This window comes from Channa argus, chromosome 1 (assembly GCF_033026475.1).
Source record: "Channa argus isolate prfri chromosome 1, Channa argus male v1.0, whole genome shotgun sequence".
Taxonomy (NCBI): domain Eukaryota; kingdom Metazoa; phylum Chordata; class Actinopteri; order Anabantiformes; family Channidae; genus Channa; species Channa argus.
The window spans coordinates 6,069,225-6,088,335 of NC_090197.1; the positions used below are offsets into that span (position 1 = coordinate 6,069,225).

Below are 19,111 nucleotides of genomic sequence, written 5' to 3' on the forward strand. Positions count from 1 at the left end.
GGCTTCAACCACAAGTCTCCGCACACGGACTCTTTTACGTGGACAATTTCAATCTTTTCTGGGATCGTCCTCAGTACTTCAAACAAGATGGACTGCACCCGAACTTTCTGGGATCACGGATGTTGACTGAGAACATTGTCCACAGCGTCTCAGTCTCCGGAGACTGACTGACCATTGAAAACACCTGTGGCTCTGATGTGCTCACCTGTCCTGCATCCTCCAACACCCGACAACATCCACAGGTATAAACAGTCCGAGATATTTATAGAATCTGACGTTACCAACAGACAAAATGCAGCTCTTATGGATTCTAATTTTCACCCAGAGAATTTTATTATTTTGTTCAATGTTATGATCTTAACCACACTGATCTTTGCCCCATAGAGACTATGTCTGTTCCACGACCACCTAAACTTTTTAAACCAAAAATGAATAAAAGGTGAGTTGTTGAGCGGAGGAACACTTCGTTCATGCTGCGTGTAGAGATAAAGTAAAAATCATTCTGGTCTCTTTGGTCACACGATGAAACATTTATTTAGCAAAAGAACAGCTTTGTCGGCTCTGTCCATCCGACACAGGTCAGTCATAACGTGACAACAGTTTTCTTCTTCTCATCCCTAAAAGGTGTTTACCGTAATACAGGTAATGAGAAGGTACAGAACATTTTGGGTGTAACACTACCGTATACAATGAGTAAAGAGCTTATATGATGTACAGACCTCAACAGGAATTAATCATAAAAATCTAATACAAGTTAAGACTACTGCTCATACTGAACCCAAAACTATTAAATGTGGATTATTAAATATCAGATCTCTCTCTTCTAAATCTCTGTTAGTAAATTACTTGATAAATGATCAATTCGATTTATTTTGTCTTACTGAAACTTGGTTGAAGCAGGAAGAATATGTCAGTTTAAATGAGTCAACTCCCCCAAGTCATATTAATTATCATGTTCCTAGATGCACAGGCCGAGGTGGAGGAGTTGCAGCAATTTTTCACTCTAGCTTATGAATAATTCCTAGACCTAAACATATTTATAACTTATTTGAGAGCCTTACTCTTAAACCTTTCACACCCAATGTAGTTACTCTAGATGGCATAAGTCTGGCCTCCAGTACTACTGCAAGGAACCTTGGAGTTATTTTTGACCAGGATTTGTCCTTTACCTCACATATAAAACAAATCTCTAGATCAGCCTTCTTCCACCTACAGAACATTGCCAAAATTAGGAGCATCCTGTCTCAAAGTGATGCCGAAAAACTGGTCCATGCATTTGTTACCTCTAGGTTGGACTACTGTAATTCCCTACTTTCAGGATGCCCCAGTAACTCCCTAAAGAGCCTGCAATTAATCCAAAATGCTGCAGCAAGAATGCTGACTGGAACTAGCAAGAGAGATCATATTTCACCTTCACTAGCTTCTCTCCATTGGCTTCCCATTAAATTTAGAATAGAATTTAAAACCCTGCTTCTTACATATAAAGCTCTGAATCCTCAGGCTCCATCATATATAGAAGATCTCATAGCACCATATCATCCCAGTAGACCACTTCACTCTCAGAATGCAGGCCTGTTCACTACCACACAGGCTTTACAAGAATATTACAGTTGCTATCACACACATTTTATGGAACCTCGGTGGCTATTACTAAAAATAAATTATTCAAAACACTGTACTCACTTATTGTTTGAATGGAGCATCTGCCTGCCACCACTTGTCCCTGACATCAGATGTGATCCAATGTGATAGATGCAAATATTCTAAGGCCTAATTAGGAAAACACAAAGACTCAGGGTGGACAGTGTGGATGACTTGGTGCAAGAGTGAACATCATCAACACAAACCTGACAGCAACCTAAATGATTGGCAGTAATGAAAGAACCATCCAAATGTTTCTCTTAAGTTCAAGTATCAATGGTGCAGAGTGTGTGTGATGGTGAACAGAGGGAACTTTGATTTCAGCAGCTGATCTTCAGTCAGCACAGTTTCTGTCCACAGGAGACACTCTCACACCTACACACTGCACAGAGACAACGAGGAACCAGGACTCATCCAGAACCCAGGATACAAAGGTTCAGTGAATGTGGTGTTAAAGGTGTGGAGGTGGATCAGTTTGTCAGAGGAGACACTGTAGAAGGACAGAGAGCCAGCAGGACAGTCCACATACACTGCTACTCTCTGAGAGACTGAGGACGAGGAGATGGGTGTGTTTATGTTATTGTGCCAGACAGAGTAACCACCATCAGAGCAGATCAGACTCCAGGACTGATTGTTCCATCCAAACATACAGTCATTACTGTCTCCTTTCCTTCTGATTCCTCTGTAACTCACTGATATAAAAACTGTTCTTCTCCACTCGACCTCCCAGTAACAGCGACCAGTCAGAACATTTCTACACAGCAGCTGAGACCAGAAGTCAAATCTGTCTGGATGATCAGGATATGACTGATCCTCCCACACACATGTCACCTTCCTGTTGTTGTCAGACAGTTGTAGGTTTCTGTTTACTGTGTTTGGGTCCAGTTCCAGTTCACAAGCATCTGATGGAGAGAACAAGACATAAACAGCTGCAGTTTATCATTTCAAGTGAAATTCAACAATCCAGTTAGAACAACAATCCACATGAGCATCTCACGGAGCAGATAGAATTGCATTTTATCAAATGGATCAATGAAATCCACATCATACACACATTAGACACAAGTCAACTCTGGAACACTTGTGTTTTTTCACTTGAAGTCTATTTTTCTCCTCCTGGTGTTTAGTAAAGCTTCATCTTTAAAGACAGGTGTTTCAATGTGTTTTAAAGCTGTTGCAAACTTTTTCCTGGTGTCTGTATTAGTGTTGTCAATAGTATTGATTTATCAATACATGTCTATACTGAATATTTGAAAAAGTTTTAATATACACACAGGTCATCGCTAGTGCTTTCACACAAATGACCCAAACATTCATGTGTCCTCCTCACAGAGCCTGAAGTTAAACCTCCTTCCTTTATAGACCAAATGAACTGCACCCAATCGGCAAGCAGCTAAAAACTCACCTCTTCAGTCTTTGACTGAATCAACTTGGTCTGAATGTGGCTAATGAGGATTCTGTCCTCATTCTCTCCACCACATACTCTGCTACAAGCCACCTTAGCTCCTTCAAAGACCCTGTTTTTACCAATGACAGGGATTCATCTCCAACTTTTACTGCTTTGCACCTTCCTGCTGCACAGAGACAGCATTTCTGAACAGTCTTTTCTGCTCTCCAAAGTTGGCAGGAGTGGACAAGATCATGGTGGAACCTCCAATAAGGGGATGTGGCCCTGATACCAGATTATGCTGCTTCTCACGATGCCTGGATAAAGGGGCAGAGCACCAAAGCCAAATGTACAGTAAGACATGTCATCATGCAGAACATTAAACTAGACAGACCTGGGAGTGAGCTTTGTTTGATACAAGTCACTATAAAAGATGACTCCAAGACATGTGATCTGTGAGCCTTAACTGAGTGGGAGACAATCAGGCTTAAGAGCACAGTTTTCTAACCAAACTAGGAAGAACCAACCTATCAATCTAAGACTAACTTTGAGCTTCCAGCCAGCTGAAGAAAGAAACTATTTCCATTATTTGAATGCTTTGTACAGGAAATTCAGTTTCTGAACACTGATTTATTAAACACACAGAAGAAAGTGAGGGGTCCTTGAACACAACTTCCATTGGTCAAACCTGTGAAGTACTAGTTACCGAGCAGCAGCTGAAGGTGACAAAACTCTTCAGTCACAGTCAAAAGACCCAGAAGAAACAAAGTTCAGTTTCTGTTGGCTCCACTGTTAATAAAATGTATTTCTTAGTTTTGTTGGATCACTGTGTTCACGGATTTGAAATTGATTGATTGAATTCTAACATCTTTCCAGCCACACTGACAAAATACAGAAGCTAAATCCTGAATGAAACTCTGGAGAAATTCATCTTTGTTCTTTAGTCAAGAAAAGCTTCAAATCTAGTGGAACATGTGCAGCTGTGTTCTCAGGAATCAAACATAAAACACACTCACACTTTCTTATTACTCTCTCCAGTCCACAGTGGTCCATCCTGGAGACAGAGACAAAGTCAGAATAAGCTTCATCCACCTTCAGTCATCTCCACCATTAAACATGAAGCAGAGTTCCTCAGTTAGTCAGAGACACAGAGAAACAGTGTGAAAGCTGCTTTTGTCTGTCCATCTGTCCATACCTGAGAGTGTCCAGTCTCCAGTGTGGCTCCTCCAGTCCAGCAGACAGCAGCTTCACTCCTGAGTCTCCTGGATGATTGTAGCTCAGGTCTAGCTCTCTCAGATGGGAGGGGTTGGAGCTCAGAGCTGAGGCCAGAGAAGCACAACCTTCCTCTGTGATCAGACAACCTGACAGACTAAACACACACACACACACACACTTCCATAATAGGACAAAACATTGACTTTATTCATTTGCTGGAGACATAACCATAAACTAAATCTAGGCTATAAAATGTCATAATTCAAATTCATCCTCCACCTTTTTACCAACTAAACAGCCAACTGTATAAACTAGAATTAAGGTGGATCGTGGAACCAAGTCAGGTTGTGGACCTGCTCTTTGCCTTTGCAAGGATACTGGAGAGGTCAGAGGAGTTTGCTACACAAGTGAAAACATATTTTCCTGCTTATGATCTGCAGAACCTCATGTGTGTTATAGTAACTAATGTTCATCATTTGTTATTTTCATTTCTGGCAATAATACAATGACATTGGAGCCTTGTAGTTAGTGTGAAGTAAACGTTCTGCATTAGTTCATCTGTGTACACTTCAATTATTGATATTTTATTGGTTGTGGGGATTATTCTCTTCAGACCAAACATGTTGGAGTCCAACTGAATATAGTTCAGCAACTTTACTCAATCAATTTTTATTAACAAGTCAAGTTTCTGTTGTTAGAACAAAGTTGATAATCTGCTGAGTCAGCAAACCTCTTCATCACGATAGCTTGTCAAATGACTGTTTACAAAAATCTGAATCCTGACCTGAGAGTTTCCAGTGTGCAGTGATGTTGCTTCAGTCCAGCACACAACAGCTTCACTCCTGAATCCTGCAGGTCATTGTTACTCAGGTCCAGTTCTCTCAGACTAGAGGACTGGGAGCTGAGAACTGAGGACAGAGCTTCACAGCTTCTGTCCGAGAGGTTACAGTCACTCAGTCTAAAAATAATCCAGTAAAACAAAAGAAACCAGTTACAAACATTAGTTTTGTGTCATGCCAACAACAATCCACTTAATCTGAAATAGTCTATGTGCACATACAGAGCTTTGTTGGAGGCTTTGACCACTGGCAGCAGCCTCAGAAGAGCCTCCTCTGAAGCAGAGTATTTCTTCAGGTCAAACACGTCCAGATCTTTTTCTGATGACAGTAAGATGAAGACCAGAGCTGACCACTGAGCAGGAGACAGTTTATCTGTGGAGAGACGTCCTGATCTCAGGGACTGTTGGATCTCCTCCACTAGAGAACCATCATTCAGTTCATTCAGACAGTGGAACAGGTTGATGTGTTTCTCTGCAGACAGATTCTCACTGATCTTCTTCTTGATGTACTGGACTGTTTTCTGATTGGTCTTTGATCTGCTTCCTGTCTGGGTCAGCAGGCCTCGTAGGAGAGTCTGATTGTTCTGCAGTGAAAGACCAAGGAGGAAGCGGAGGAACAAGTCCAGGTGTCCATTTGGACTCTGTAAAGCCTTGTCCACAGCATTTTGGTAGAGAAGATTTAGATCAGGTTTTGACATTTTAAACCAACAGGATGTTGATTCTTTCTCTGACAGCAGATTGATTCCAGAGTTGCTGAATGTCAGATGGACATGAAGAGCAGCCAGAAACTCCTGAACACTCAGATGGACGAAGCAGAACACCTTGTCCTGGTACAGTCCTCTCTCCTCTTTAAAGATCTGTGTGAACACTCCTGAGTACACTGAGGCTGCTCTTATGTTGATGTCACACTCTGTCAGGTCTGATTCATAGAAGATCAGGTTTCCTTTCTGCAGCTGCTCAAAAGCCAGTTTTCCCAGAGACTCAATCATCTTCCTGCTTTTTTTATTCCAGAGTGAATCTGTCTCAGCTCCTCCATCATACTTGATGTTCTTCAGTTTGGATTGAACCACCAGGAAGTGGATGTACATCTCAGTCAGGGTCTTTGGCAGCTCTCTTCCCTCTCTGGTTTTCAACACATCCTCCAGAACTGTAGCCGTGATCCAGCAGAAGACTGGGATGTGGCACATGATGTGGAGGCTTCGTGATGTCTTGATGTGAGAGATGATTCTGCTGGCCTGCTCCTCATCTCTGAATCTCTTCCTGAAGTACTCTTCCTTCTGTGAGTCAGTGAACCCTCTGACCTCTGTCACCATGTCCACACACTCAGGAGGGATCTGATTGGCTGCTGCAGGTCGAGTGGTTATCCAGAGGCGAGCAGAGGGAAGCAGGTTCCCTCTGATGAGGTTTGTCAGCAGCACATCTACTGAGGTGGACTCTGTAACATCAGTCAGGATCTCATTGTTGTGGAAGTCCAGAGGAAGTCGACACTCATCCAGACCGTCAAAGATGAACACAACCTGGAACTCTTCAAACCTGCTGATTCCTGCTTCTTTGGTTTCAGGAAAGAAGTGATGAACAAGTTTCACCAAGCTGAACCTTTTCTCTTTCAGCACATTCAGCTCTCTGAAAGTCAAGGGAAATGTGAACTGTATGTCCTGGTTGGCTTTGTCTTCAGCCCAGTCCAGAGTGAACTTCTGCGTTAAGACTGTTTTTCCAATGCCAGCCACTCCCTTTGTCATCACTGTTCTGATTGGTCCATTTCTTCCAGGTGAGGCTTTAAAGATGTCTTCTTGTCTGATTGTTGTTTCTGGTTTGTCTGGTTTCCTGGATGCTGCTTCAATCTGTCTGACCTCATGTTCATCATTGACCTCTCCAGTCCCTCCCTCTTTGATGTAGAGCTCTGTGTAGATCTGATTCAGAAGGGTTGGGTTTCCTGCTTTAGCGATCCCCTCAAACACACACTGGAACTTCTTCAGGTTAGACTTGAGTTTACGTCGACACAAAGGAGCATGAAATCCTAAATGAACAAAGAAGAAATGAAATCAGTGAGTGGATCCTTCAGAAAATCAGAGAATCTAAACATTTATGTGTCTGTAGAGTTTTTCTTCCTCCATCACTTTTATCATCAGTGGAGGACAAACAGCCTCTGATCTGATACAGATGTGTGCAGCATATTTACAGCAGAGTTTGGAAATGGAAACCTCTCTCCTGCTGTTTCCATTTCCTCTTTCCATCATGTTAAATCTGTTCAAATCCTCTTACTGCTCTGCAGACAGTCAGCCAGCTCCTCCTGCTTCATTCTCCTCAGGAAGTTCACTGTGATCTTCACAAATGACTCTCCGCTGCTCCTCTTCTGCTCTTCATCCTCACTGTCCAACACCTCCTCATCCTTCCTCTGACTCTCTGAGCATTTTGAGTAATCTGGCATCAGGACCCTCTGGATCTCCTTCAGCTGGTTCTTCACAAAGGTGACAATGTTGTCCTTCAGCAGCTGGAACAGAGAAGTGAACATTTCATTTAAACTGGTAGAAGACAACATGTGATTCATCTGTCAGTCTGAAGACCTGCTGGTCTGAACACAGCAGCATGGACTCTGTTAGGACCTGAATGGTTGTTGAACATTCAGTCTGGGTTTTATGTAGTTCATAGTCAAAGTGTGATTGGACATATACAGACCATAAATATGGAGTCCAGGTCTGGTTGATGCTGCTGGGCAAACTGATCACTGTGAACCTCTGAGCTCTGCTGCTCAACTCTGGGGAGAAAATAGTAACTTTAAGGAAATGTAATGACTCATGAACAAAGTGAATAAAAATTAAGTGTACATGTGGACACCTGGTGGACACCTTCACTTCAGGACAAATGGGAAACATTGAGTAAAAGTTGCAGTACAGTGGCTGAATGTGGACAGGGTGTAAAACTGTATGTCTTGCACATAATAAAAGACGTTTCTTTTCTTTTAAGACTGAAATTGGTAATTGAAGGCCAAAAATGTCCTGTTTGCTTTACAGGTCAGTTGCATGGACTTCTGAATGTCAGGATTCAGTTTGAAATTCTTACCTTCCATCAGCAGGTTGTTCATCTCTAAGTCAATAGAATGAATCTTAAACCTGACAGTCTTCATGGAGACCGAGCTGTGTATGATCCTGATATAAACAAGTGACAAAGTATTTTAAAGCTAAAAAATAGATGATTTTTGACTGAATCTCATTTGCAGTTTTCCTGTTTTTGGTTTGTTGCTGACTCAATACAAAGTGTTTGTGCTGTAAACGTCTGAACTGTGATAACAGTATTTTGAATCAACCTTAATAAACTGCTGATGTTATGTGACACAAACAAGACACTGGATAAAGTCTAAGTCTTCTATTCACTAAGCTCACATGGACATTGTCCTGTCAGGGTTGTGACTAAAGTCATGTTGCCACCAACAACTGTGAAGGTGATAGAAAGGGAGATGAGCAGCTGGTCAGACAAGATCAGGCTGATCACTATGAACCTCTGAGCTCTGTTGCTGAACTCTGGAGAGAAAATAGAAACTTTAAAGGACGACTTCACTGATTTTGAACTGGCTTCTTTTGGTTCTAGTTTGGATAGTACAAAGGAAATTATTTTAACATAAGGAAGTCAGATAGAAGTTTAAAATCAGTAATGCATATTTACACCCTGAACTAATAACTATAAATACAAATTTTAGTTTAAACTTCTTACCTTTGACCAGGAGCAACTTTAAAGTTAAGTGGCTCCTTTATAGACTGGTCACTCTTCATAGAGACCCAGCTGAGTTCAGCAGAGTCTGGTCTCTGCTTCTTCATCCTGATCCAAACAAACAAGAGACAAATGAAAAGTAGTTTGAAGCTGAAAGCAGATGAATTGTGATCAGACTGTCAGCAGCTGAAATGTTAGAAGCAGATAGAAAGTCAGTAAGAAGACAGTGGATGAGGAACGTTCTCCTGTTCATCCACATGGAATCTGATGAAAGATGCTGTCTCATCTTAGTTGGTTAGTGGACTAATCAGTGGTTGGCTCTTTGTTAACTAAGACAGTTAGTAGTTCATGATTAGTTCTTCTAAGCTGTTATTGAGGAGCTGAGTGGCAGATGTGACAGTGAGTGGGAATAATGATGGTGGACTGATTTGACATGGACAGTTAGAGATCCTCATCTCACCTCTGGTCTTTGGTCTGATTCTCATGTCCCCCACACAGAGTGGTTTTAGAGGGAGGGACTCCCTCCTCTCTGTCCTCACACTGATTCATAGCAGAGTCCACACCTGCTGGAGAGCTGAGCTCAGTCTTTACAGCAACAACACTGACAATGTTCCCTTGAAGCAGCTCAGCTGCTGAATTCACATCCAGTCACAGAGACTTTGGAGCTTCAGCTGGAAACACAGAGAAGATCACAGAGAAATGAAACATATAAAATTTTATTGAACATCCTTCACTGCAAATTAGACTTTTTTTTTTTATTTCTCAAGGCTTGTTGACTATTTTCCTGTTCCTGTTCCTGTCAGGTTAGAGGAGTCAGAGAGACCGGGGGATGGGAAAGAGGGGGAATCAGACAGCATCTCAGAGGAGGAAATAAACCACTGATGCCTTCCATTTTGATTATCCATATATGCTTCTCTAAGGGGAAAAGTTCTGCTATAAATAATGTGATTCATGTGTCATTGTTTTCACCGAAATTTTGCCTAATCAGTCTATTCCAGATTTGTGAGGTAGAAGTTTGGACTGGACAGATGACTCAGGCAAAGTTAGAGGAGGTGGAGTGGGGATCTATCTGAATGACAGGTGGCGCTGACAACATACGGTAAGAGAGACACTGTGCAGACTGGACACTGAATTGCTGAGCCTGAGTTTAAGACCAGTTTATGTGACAGTGACATCACTTTAATTGACAATTGTCACATAAAGAAACTATTTTTTTCTTTGTTTTTTTTGTCCTTTCAGTTTATCTCGTCAGTTCAGGGTCGCCACAGCGGATCATTGTCCGCATGTTTACTTGGCACAGTTTTTACGCCTTCCTGACGCAAACCTCCCCAATTTGTACCAGGTTTGGACAGGCACTGCACAGCTGGGGTGGGGAATGGGCTGTTAGGGGTTCAGTGTCTTCAAGACACTTCAACATATAGCCAGGACCGGGGATCGAACCACTGACCCTGTCGTCCGTTGATGACATTTTTTGCCAACTGAGCTACAGCCGCCCCTGTTGCAGAAACTATTACGAAAGGAACAAATAACATGTTATCCAAATAATAAATCATATGTAACCAAAGAGAAGAAAGTATAAATAGGAAAAAGCTGGCTTTTATAAAGCAGGACAGACGACTGTAGAAAAGCCTACAAATAGAACTAAATGACTTGCTACAAGAAGCAAGAAGAGAAAAAAAGACATCATGGAACAATCAATTTCTACTGGGAATTCTAAGAACATCTGGGATAAGATGAAAGCCATCGCAAACATGAACCCACCCAGGAAGACTATGTATGACTCCAGTGACTTGGCTGAAGTCACTGAGCTGAATTTCATGACTTTTTTTGTTGCTTTAATAAACAGGCTCTTGTTGTTGCTGTTGAATTTATGATGGCTGATTTGTAGTTATGGGCCATACTGCAAAAGTTTGTATCGATCCGATACCAAGTAAATACCAATACTTCTTTATTTTTAGCACACAATATAAATTACATTTACTTTCTTGCATAGAGGATATCACTGTATCACAATTTATGAAGTGATTGCATAATTTTGCTAAATCTGAATACATCCGTGATTTGTGATGTGATTTGCTCTGTGCCTGTAAGTAGTCATGTGTGAGGTTAACAAAAAACAGGACATTTTCAAATATGAAAAAAATATAATAAACTCAATATGCAAACATGAAACTGCATGAAAATTACAAGAATAGTAATAAAATTAAGAACTGAAAAACAAAACAGATCTGATTTGCCTCCTCTCTTTCTTTTTGTAGTTCCGAGCTCCTTGTCATGTTGTTTTATGCGTTTGTGTAAGTTGGTGTTGTTACCACAGTAGCAAATAACCTTTTTACAGACGTCTCAATTCGTTGTGTTTTCATTCACAGCAGTAAAATACTTCCACACAGTGCTGTTTTTTTATCTGCCAGCTCCATGATACCAAGGCAGGACCACCTCACTCTCACTCTCTCTGCAGCTGCTTGCTGTTGGTGCTGCTGAGTCATATGATAGTAGGGCAACAAAACATAGCAGAGCAGGGAGGGGTGACCCATGTGCGTGACGTGTGAAAGGAGCTGCATAAGAGAAAGCGTTATATACAAGCTCACTTTAAATATTGTATTTCATGCAAAATAAATAAAATCCCTGGTTTAAAAAAAGCCCTTAATGGTCAATCCAAAAGTCAAAATATTGATATTTTCAATACAACCCCTATATCAAAAGTATCGATATTAAGGATCGATCCAACATCCATTTATAAAATCACTGATTTGGTAAATGGAAACCATATTGCTGCTCACAAATGTTCACCTCTGCCCTTAGCCGAGCTTCCACTACTCTTTCCCACAACTTCATTGTTTGGCTCATCAGCTTTATTCCTCTGTAGTTGCCACAGCTCTGCACATCTCCCTTGTTCTTAAAAATGGGCACCAGTACACTTCTCCTCCAGGGTGGAGAATGTTCTGCCCAGCAACAGAAGGTTAGAAAACTAATGTGTGATGTATGAAGTTTAGAACTGCATAGGATGGAGACTCTGTTGTTCTCTCTTGCAAGATAATAAAACCCTAAAAGACGTCCTGGATGTTGAAGCTTCTTTAATAATTACACTTGAGGTGTCTAAGACCAGATATTGTCATTTTTGTCATGACAACACTTCTCCTCCAGTCCTCAGCATCCTCTCACTCTCCAAGATCTTGATAAACAAACTAGTCAGAAACTCTACTGCCACCTCTCTCCTAACAACATCGAACATCACAACTTCAATTTCCAGCTTCAGACTCAACAACCTGTCTAATTCTCTTTTCCCCTCCAGAACCCCTCAACAACTTGAACCCTGCTCCTAAGCTTCTAGCCTTTCCACCTGGTCTCCTGGACACACAGTATGTCCACCTTCCTTCTCTGCATGATGTCAATCAAATCTCTTACCTTCCCCGTCATAGTCCCAACATTCAAAGTCCCTACTGTCAGTCCTACATTCTTGACTTTCCTCTTCTCTCTCTGCCTACAAACACACCTTCATCCTCTTCTTATTTATTCAGAGTAACAGGCCTAAACATTTTATTAATTGACAAGTAGCTGATTTTCATTTGCCTATTTTAGCATTAAAACTGGAGGCAGAGATAAATTAATATCTCTTTCTTCTCCTTCGTGGATTCAATATTTTAAATAATGAATTAGATGCTGTTTATAATATAAATGTACAAATCTAGTCAAACCTTGTTCAACAAACTTTTAAAAGGGAAAGTTATGTGGACGAAAAGTCATAGCAATGAATGAAAAAAGGACAAAGATCTGTATTACATATGGTTTAAGTATGTTGAGTTTAGGAACCTTAACAGGTTTTATTCAAGATTAAAAGAAACCAATGATGACTGTTGGCGATGGGATGTCAGTTTTTCTACAGATTTGTGCAAACAGGATGTTGAGACAAATTTGTTCACAGATAGTGAACATTAAGACTTGTATTTTAAGATCAATGTACAAGTTTAGTCCAGATATGTTCAACAAACTATGACAAATTAAGTGCAAATACATTTTCTAAAAATAATTTCCACCTGAGAAGGAAGATCAGTGTTACTATAGAGACTTTGTGTGGAACAAGAACAGGAACAGCTGTAAGTGGAGCCACTTTTAATGACTTTGAAATACTTTCCGCAGCTACATGTGTAATAATACATCAGCATTAGTGGAACTAAAGTATCTGTGAACCAAAAGCTCAAATAAAAAAATCTATTCCGACCATCAAACGTGAAAACACACACCAATAATTAGCAGCAATAACACATGGGAAATATGAAGAATCATTAACAGCGAGCTAAACAACCCTCACATAGTTAAGCAGATAATGTCGACCTTCGTTCACATTAGACTCTAGTGCTAAATATAGAAGAGTAGTGGTACATGTCGCTTCGTTCTTCCCTTTGCTGCCACTTCAATCAAATCTGGGGGACAAATGTACAGTTTACCTGCTTCTGCAGACACCAATAAGCCGCTGGTTAGAGTCCGCAGAGTTCCTGACAACTTTCTGCTACTGGCTCCTCTACTGAAACTGCGTCGCCGTCGTTTGTTGGAACACGGTCCATCCAGCCGGCGCTATAGTTTGTTGCGCATTTCCCCTGTACTTACGGTACGAGTAGGAGGAAAAGCTGAGGCTGGGGGATTGTTTGGATGCTCAGAAAGTATCAGGTAACCTTCATAGGTTACCTCAAAGCTTCAATGTATTCTTGTTCACACTCATGTCTACTATAACACTCATTTTGGACTCATTTTACTGGACAGTTTGAGTAAAATAAAGGGAAAGTTTCTCCCCCAACATCATTAGAAATAAAATGGCATGATGAGGATACACATCACTCTAAAAGAGAATGCATTGAAAGTGTCTTGTAACCTCTAAAGAACAGCTTTTTATGAAAGTTCAAAGGTAAAGAGTGTGAGTTACTTTGCTGTTAGGGGAGAATTTCGCTTTAATTTTTTCAAAACCTGTACAGTAGAATTGGCTCAAAATGAATATAGTTAGACATCACTCTTAACGAGAATGCTTTGAAATATTGTGGTAACCTCTGAAGAAAAACTTTTTATAAGAATCCAAACGTGAGAACCCTGTTAGTTAAAATGGTGACTTGGGGGATTTTCCCGTTACTTTATTAAAACAACTAAAAGAATGTAACTAAAGAGACTAAAGAAGGTATGAATAGGAAAAAGCTGGCTTTTATAAAGCAGGACAGACGACCGCAGAATAGCCTACAAATACAACTAAATGACTTGCTACAAGAAACATAGAAGAGACAAAAAGACATCATGGAACAATCAATTTCTACTGGGAATTTCAAGAACATCTGGGATAAGATGACAAATTAGGTGCAAACCTTTTGCTTCTAAAAATAATTTCCAACTAAGAAGGAAGTGTACAGAATTTGTTACTTTCTAAGTTTGACACATTTTCACTATATATTGGAAAATACCCTATTTAACATATCAGAATTTTTACTGGTTTTATTGGTTCTGTTATGATTTATATTTGTCATATTCCAATGAAGTGTTAATTAATACAGTCTATCAACTACGTGTAAAATATATTGCAATTTGTCTGATTGCAACACTCTCCGTGTCAGGATTTTGGTTTGGACCCAAGCGAAGAGAGAAGAACTGAAACAGGTTTTATTGAAAAAGGCTAAAGGGTTAACAAACTCACTCCTGAGAGAAGGACACGAAAGAAAACAAGCCAGGTAGCAAACATGAAACACGAGGATATACAGCAGGGATAATTAAACTGAATCATAAACCGAGCAAACCAAAACCTCGGATAGGGAACAGAGTTCAAAAACCAGAGTCCGGAATCCAAAGACAGAAGACAAGAAAACCATACTAAATCTGAATGGATAGACGGGGAAAACTAAAGTAACAAACACCAAATAAAATACAGGGATGAGAAACATAAACCACTAAAATAGAATGAACACATGGATATGACAAAGAAAACTAATAAACGGGAGCTCAGAGACTAACACAGGAACTCAGGGGAGGCAGACATGAACAAATTAAACATTAAGTACTTTCAAATAGAAAAACACAGAAGCAAAACCTGAAATAACCAGGGCCAAACAAGAGGAAAATAACAAGAGGCTAAATCAAATCACTAAATCAAACAAAAGGCAAACCTCAGACCAAAGGGGAAAGCTGCACAGGGTCCCGAATACAAAAGTCCAAAAAGAAGCAAGAGTCCAGAATAGAAGTGTTCAGCTTTAGTCTAATTGTGGGGTTGGTGACGGTAATAATGACGGCAGGGGAGTGAGGGGAAGACTGAACTTAAATAGAGGAGGGAACAGGTGCAAACCATCAGGGACAAATGAAAGCAAAGCTGGGGAAAAGAACCAAGGCACAGGAAGTGGGGAGAAGGGGCCACAAAATAAAGGTCCAGGAACAGTAAGTGCACTTAGATCCTGACAGTCTGAGCTTCTACGCTCCTTTTTTTAGCCTATACCGTAAGTACGGAAAGAAAGGGGCAACTAAACTTTAGCGGCGACGGGTGTGTCGGAGCTTTTACTTCTCCTGCTCCATCAGTCAGTTTGTCTGTTAAACACAAAATGTCACTTTGAATGAGTTTCATTTCAAGTTTATTCCCCTTTCGGACGTTTATCTTGTCTTTTAATTGGTGTTTTCGGGGGTAAAACTAATGTGAAAGCAGATAAACTAAAGTCAAACCAACATGTTCCTGTGCTTCACTCCCGGAGCGGTGGAGGGTTTCGGCGGTGTGGAAGAAGTATTCAGGTTTTTTGAGAAGTAAAAATATCAATACCAGAGTAAAAGTACTGCATTACCTGTTAAAGTCCTACTCTGAAAAGTACTGACTGTCTGTTTGGACCCAGTAGTTGTTGCCGCCTTAATGATCAACATCTAAAATAGTATTTAAAAAATCCGGAGGCTAAAAGTAGCTGCTCGGTTTTTTCATAAGAAAATTCAAAAGAAAATGAGCAACAATTGTTTGTAATTGTTTTATCATTTCATCATTTCAGTCAGATTTCTGTCAGAAATGCTAAATGTTCTCTGGTTCCAGCTCTTCAGATGTGAGGATTTGCTGCTTTTTGAAAAACCATTCACCTGCACGTACTGTGGCCGGGCCTTCGTGGAGAAGGGCAACCTGACGGTTCACCTGAGGACGCAGACCGGCGAGAGACTGGTGCTTCACATGTGACCGGTGCTTCAGCCAGCTGTCCTGCTTCTAAACACCCCTGTCGGAGGAGACACCTCATCTCCACTCGCGTCAATCCCACCTGACCACCTAAAAACATGACGGGGATTCTGTAGCTCTGCAAATGAAACAGTCAACATGTGGTGGACGTTTCCACAGGTCCACTCTTGAGGACAGAGGCTGAGTCTAATTTTACTGCTGCAGGTGTCTGGTCTGTGTGTCAGCATGTTTAACACCTGAGTGGATCTGATTGGACCTCGGTGTGTGAGGTGTCAGGTGGGTTTAAGGTGAGAGGAGCATGAAGAAGTTCACAGCTCAGCTTTGTTCTGACAGAAGAAGAAAGATTAGTTCACGTGATTTTTCTGCTGTTGATATGAAACCGATCAGAATATTGATCTTTCTCTTTTATTCTCAGTGCAACAGTTGGAAACAGGACTTGAAATTATTCTTATATCTTTGAAGTATAAACAATTATTTTAATTACTATGACTTTACATACATTCTCAGGACATATATTATATTTTTTTATCAACTGGGCTGTTTGTTAATTTATTTAAATGATTGATGATTCTTGTAATCTTTGTGTTTTCTCCCTCTTCTGTTGGAAGGTGGGAGATAGAAACATATTACTGGGCTTTACTGGGTTTCTGAAACATGGATGATCTGTTCTGGACTGAAGCAGTTGGGATTAAGCGTCTTGCTCGAGGACACCACAGTGTTGGTGATGGGGGAGGATGAGGGGTCTTTTTCTCTTACCCCACTCATCCTGCTGGGGCTGGTGACTCAACCAGGGACCTTCCAATCACCAGCTCACTTCTCTCACTCTAATATGTCACTGATATAAGCAGATTTCAGACACAGATTCCTGAAGCAGTCTCTTGGTTTGGACGCCCTCTAGTGGCTGAATCGTGATGGTAACTCTGATATCTGGGCAGTTTTTGGGCTCAGTGTTGATGAAACTCACTATTAACAGGCTGAATGACAGAGGTCAGATACAGTTGTTGTACTGGCTGAGGCCTAATGTTTAGACTGTTACTGTTCACACTAACTAATGAAACAGACCCTGGGACTAAATGAAAATGTAACAATTGTTAAAAGTTAAAACCTCAGGTCTTAAAATCAACGTAGTAACAGTGACGTGTTTGGCTTTTCAGAATTTCTATTGGTCAGAATTTTCTGCAGCACAGACATTTACATTTAAATGTCGATGAGCTCCAGCTGATGCTTTGCTGCTTTTTCTTTCTTTTTTCCATGTTTAAAACTAGTCAGGCTGCTTTTTCTGCTGTCGATACTTCACCTTGCATCTCCAGGTGAGATCACATTCCAGGTGTTATGTTTTAAAGACGTTTCTTGGACTTTGAGTGTTGCTTCATCAGTTTGCTGTACAACAACAGATAATCCTGCATGTTCAGACAGTACAAAGCTTCTTTCACCGTCAGAAATAACAACAAATGATCAAAAAAAGGTTTAGTAAGATAATGAACATTGTTAGGTCAAAGGTTTACATCCCCCTTGATAAAAAGAAAATTAAATCCATTTCTCACAGATCCAGTTCTGAAAATATTGATTATTATTATCATCAGAAACATATTTCTTTCTCCATTTTCCTTGTTGATCACAATATGCAGCATAGGACCATTTTGTGTCATGCAGCTCTGCTGTGGACAATGTTAGTGTTGAACTCAGTTCAAACACCTCATTACAAAAACATTAAAACTGACTGAGAGTTTAAATCCATGAGTTTCTGGCAGATTTGTAGTTTTTGATCAGTGACTCTGCTCAGACTCCAGCAGCATTTAGTGTCTTCCTGCTCTGATTCCTGCTTTTTAAAGCCACTGCACATGTTCAGTAGTGTTTCTCTCTCTGAGCCCAGTAACTGTCTGTTAGACTTTTCACTTTGTCAACAGGTTTCCTCACATCACTTTCAGCTTTGTCTCTGAGGAAAAGACAGCAGCAGGAAAAAGTGGTTGGAAAGCTGCTCTCTGAATCCATCCCTGGGACTAATGATCATATTCAGCTTTTTCCTTCATCTGTTCTTCACTTTCTAAAGAGCAGAGAAGAGGCAGCTGCTCCTTCATGCTGAGATCAAGTTCAAGAAAGTTTGACTCTAAATGTTGAAGCTAGTTTTTCTTCCACCATGTTTATTCTGTGTAAGGATACAGAGAGCAGCACACACATTCAATCCTCTGAACTGTGACCAGAGCTTTGAACAATGTTTCAATCCTGACAGATGTTCAATCAAACAATGACTTTTGCGTGATTCCACATCTGGAGGCTGTGTCACATCTATCACCGTTCTACATTTTAACACCTAATATTTTCTAACAATGACTAGTGGCAGTGTAATAAAAATAAAAACTGTCTCACATTACTGTCAGCACTGATCCATCCACCCATTCCCACTGACATCCTCCTGAAGTGTATTGAGTCATTAAACCAATCCAAGACTCCTCATTTATATTCAGCTCAGTGACAAATTCCTAATAATTAACAAGAGAGGATCATTTTACTATTTATATTTCAGTTTTTCTTTCTGTTGGGAGTAAAATCTGTTAAATCTGTTTCTTTTTCTCTGTGTCGCACATCCACCAACTATTGTCACAGTTCACACAACTTTACCCATTTCCAACAAAAGAGAAGCCTCCATTTTCAGGGCTTTGACCCCTTTATATTCTGATTCTGAAGAAGTTCTAAAACACTGTACACTGGTCACACACACAGTAACAAACACTCACCTGTTCCTCTTTGCTGGTGATGATCACCAGATGTTCACCTCTGTTCTGTTCTCAGACCAAGTTTTCTTTTTAGTGGATTTAAAGTAACAGCTGGATCCAAATCTCTTCCATCCTTCACAACATTCTGATCAAACGAGTTTAAAAGTTAGATTCATGTCAGTCAAATGCACTTTCACTTAATAGTTTAGTGTCACTTTGTTCTCTGACTATATTTCTATATTTTTAAAGGACCACAGAGGAAAACAGTTTAAAATATGAAGTAAAGGCACATTTTTGTACTATCACATAAAACTAAACTGTCAAACTTCTCTCACCTTTAGTTTTGACCTGCTGTTTCTTTACTTCATCGTGTAGATGACTGTTGATGACCAACAAGTCTGGAGAGAAACAATCAGTAAAACAAAGAAAGACAGAAATATTGC

At 40.4% G+C, this 19,111-nt stretch overlaps 1 protein-coding gene across 1 annotated transcript; it reads right to left on the reverse strand.

Annotated features, from left to right (window-relative positions):
* Positions 1-523: 523 nt before the first annotated feature.
* LOC137100376 (NLR family CARD domain-containing protein 3-like) lies at positions 524-15,181 on the reverse strand. Its single transcript, XM_067478191.1, has 9 exons — positions 13,232-15,181; positions 9,247-9,457; positions 7,758-7,836; positions 7,344-7,572; positions 5,304-7,098; positions 5,028-5,201; positions 4,224-4,397; positions 4,045-4,082; positions 524-2,543 (listed from the first exon to the last, which is right to left on the reverse strand). The coding sequence occupies exons 2-9, from the start codon at positions 9,333-9,335 to the stop codon at positions 2,017-2,019; spliced, it is 3,105 nt and encodes a 1,034-aa protein (XP_067334292.1). The 5' UTR covers positions 9,336-9,457; positions 13,232-15,181; the 3' UTR covers positions 524-2,016.
* Between the last annotated feature and the right edge of the window lie 3,930 nt (positions 15,182-19,111).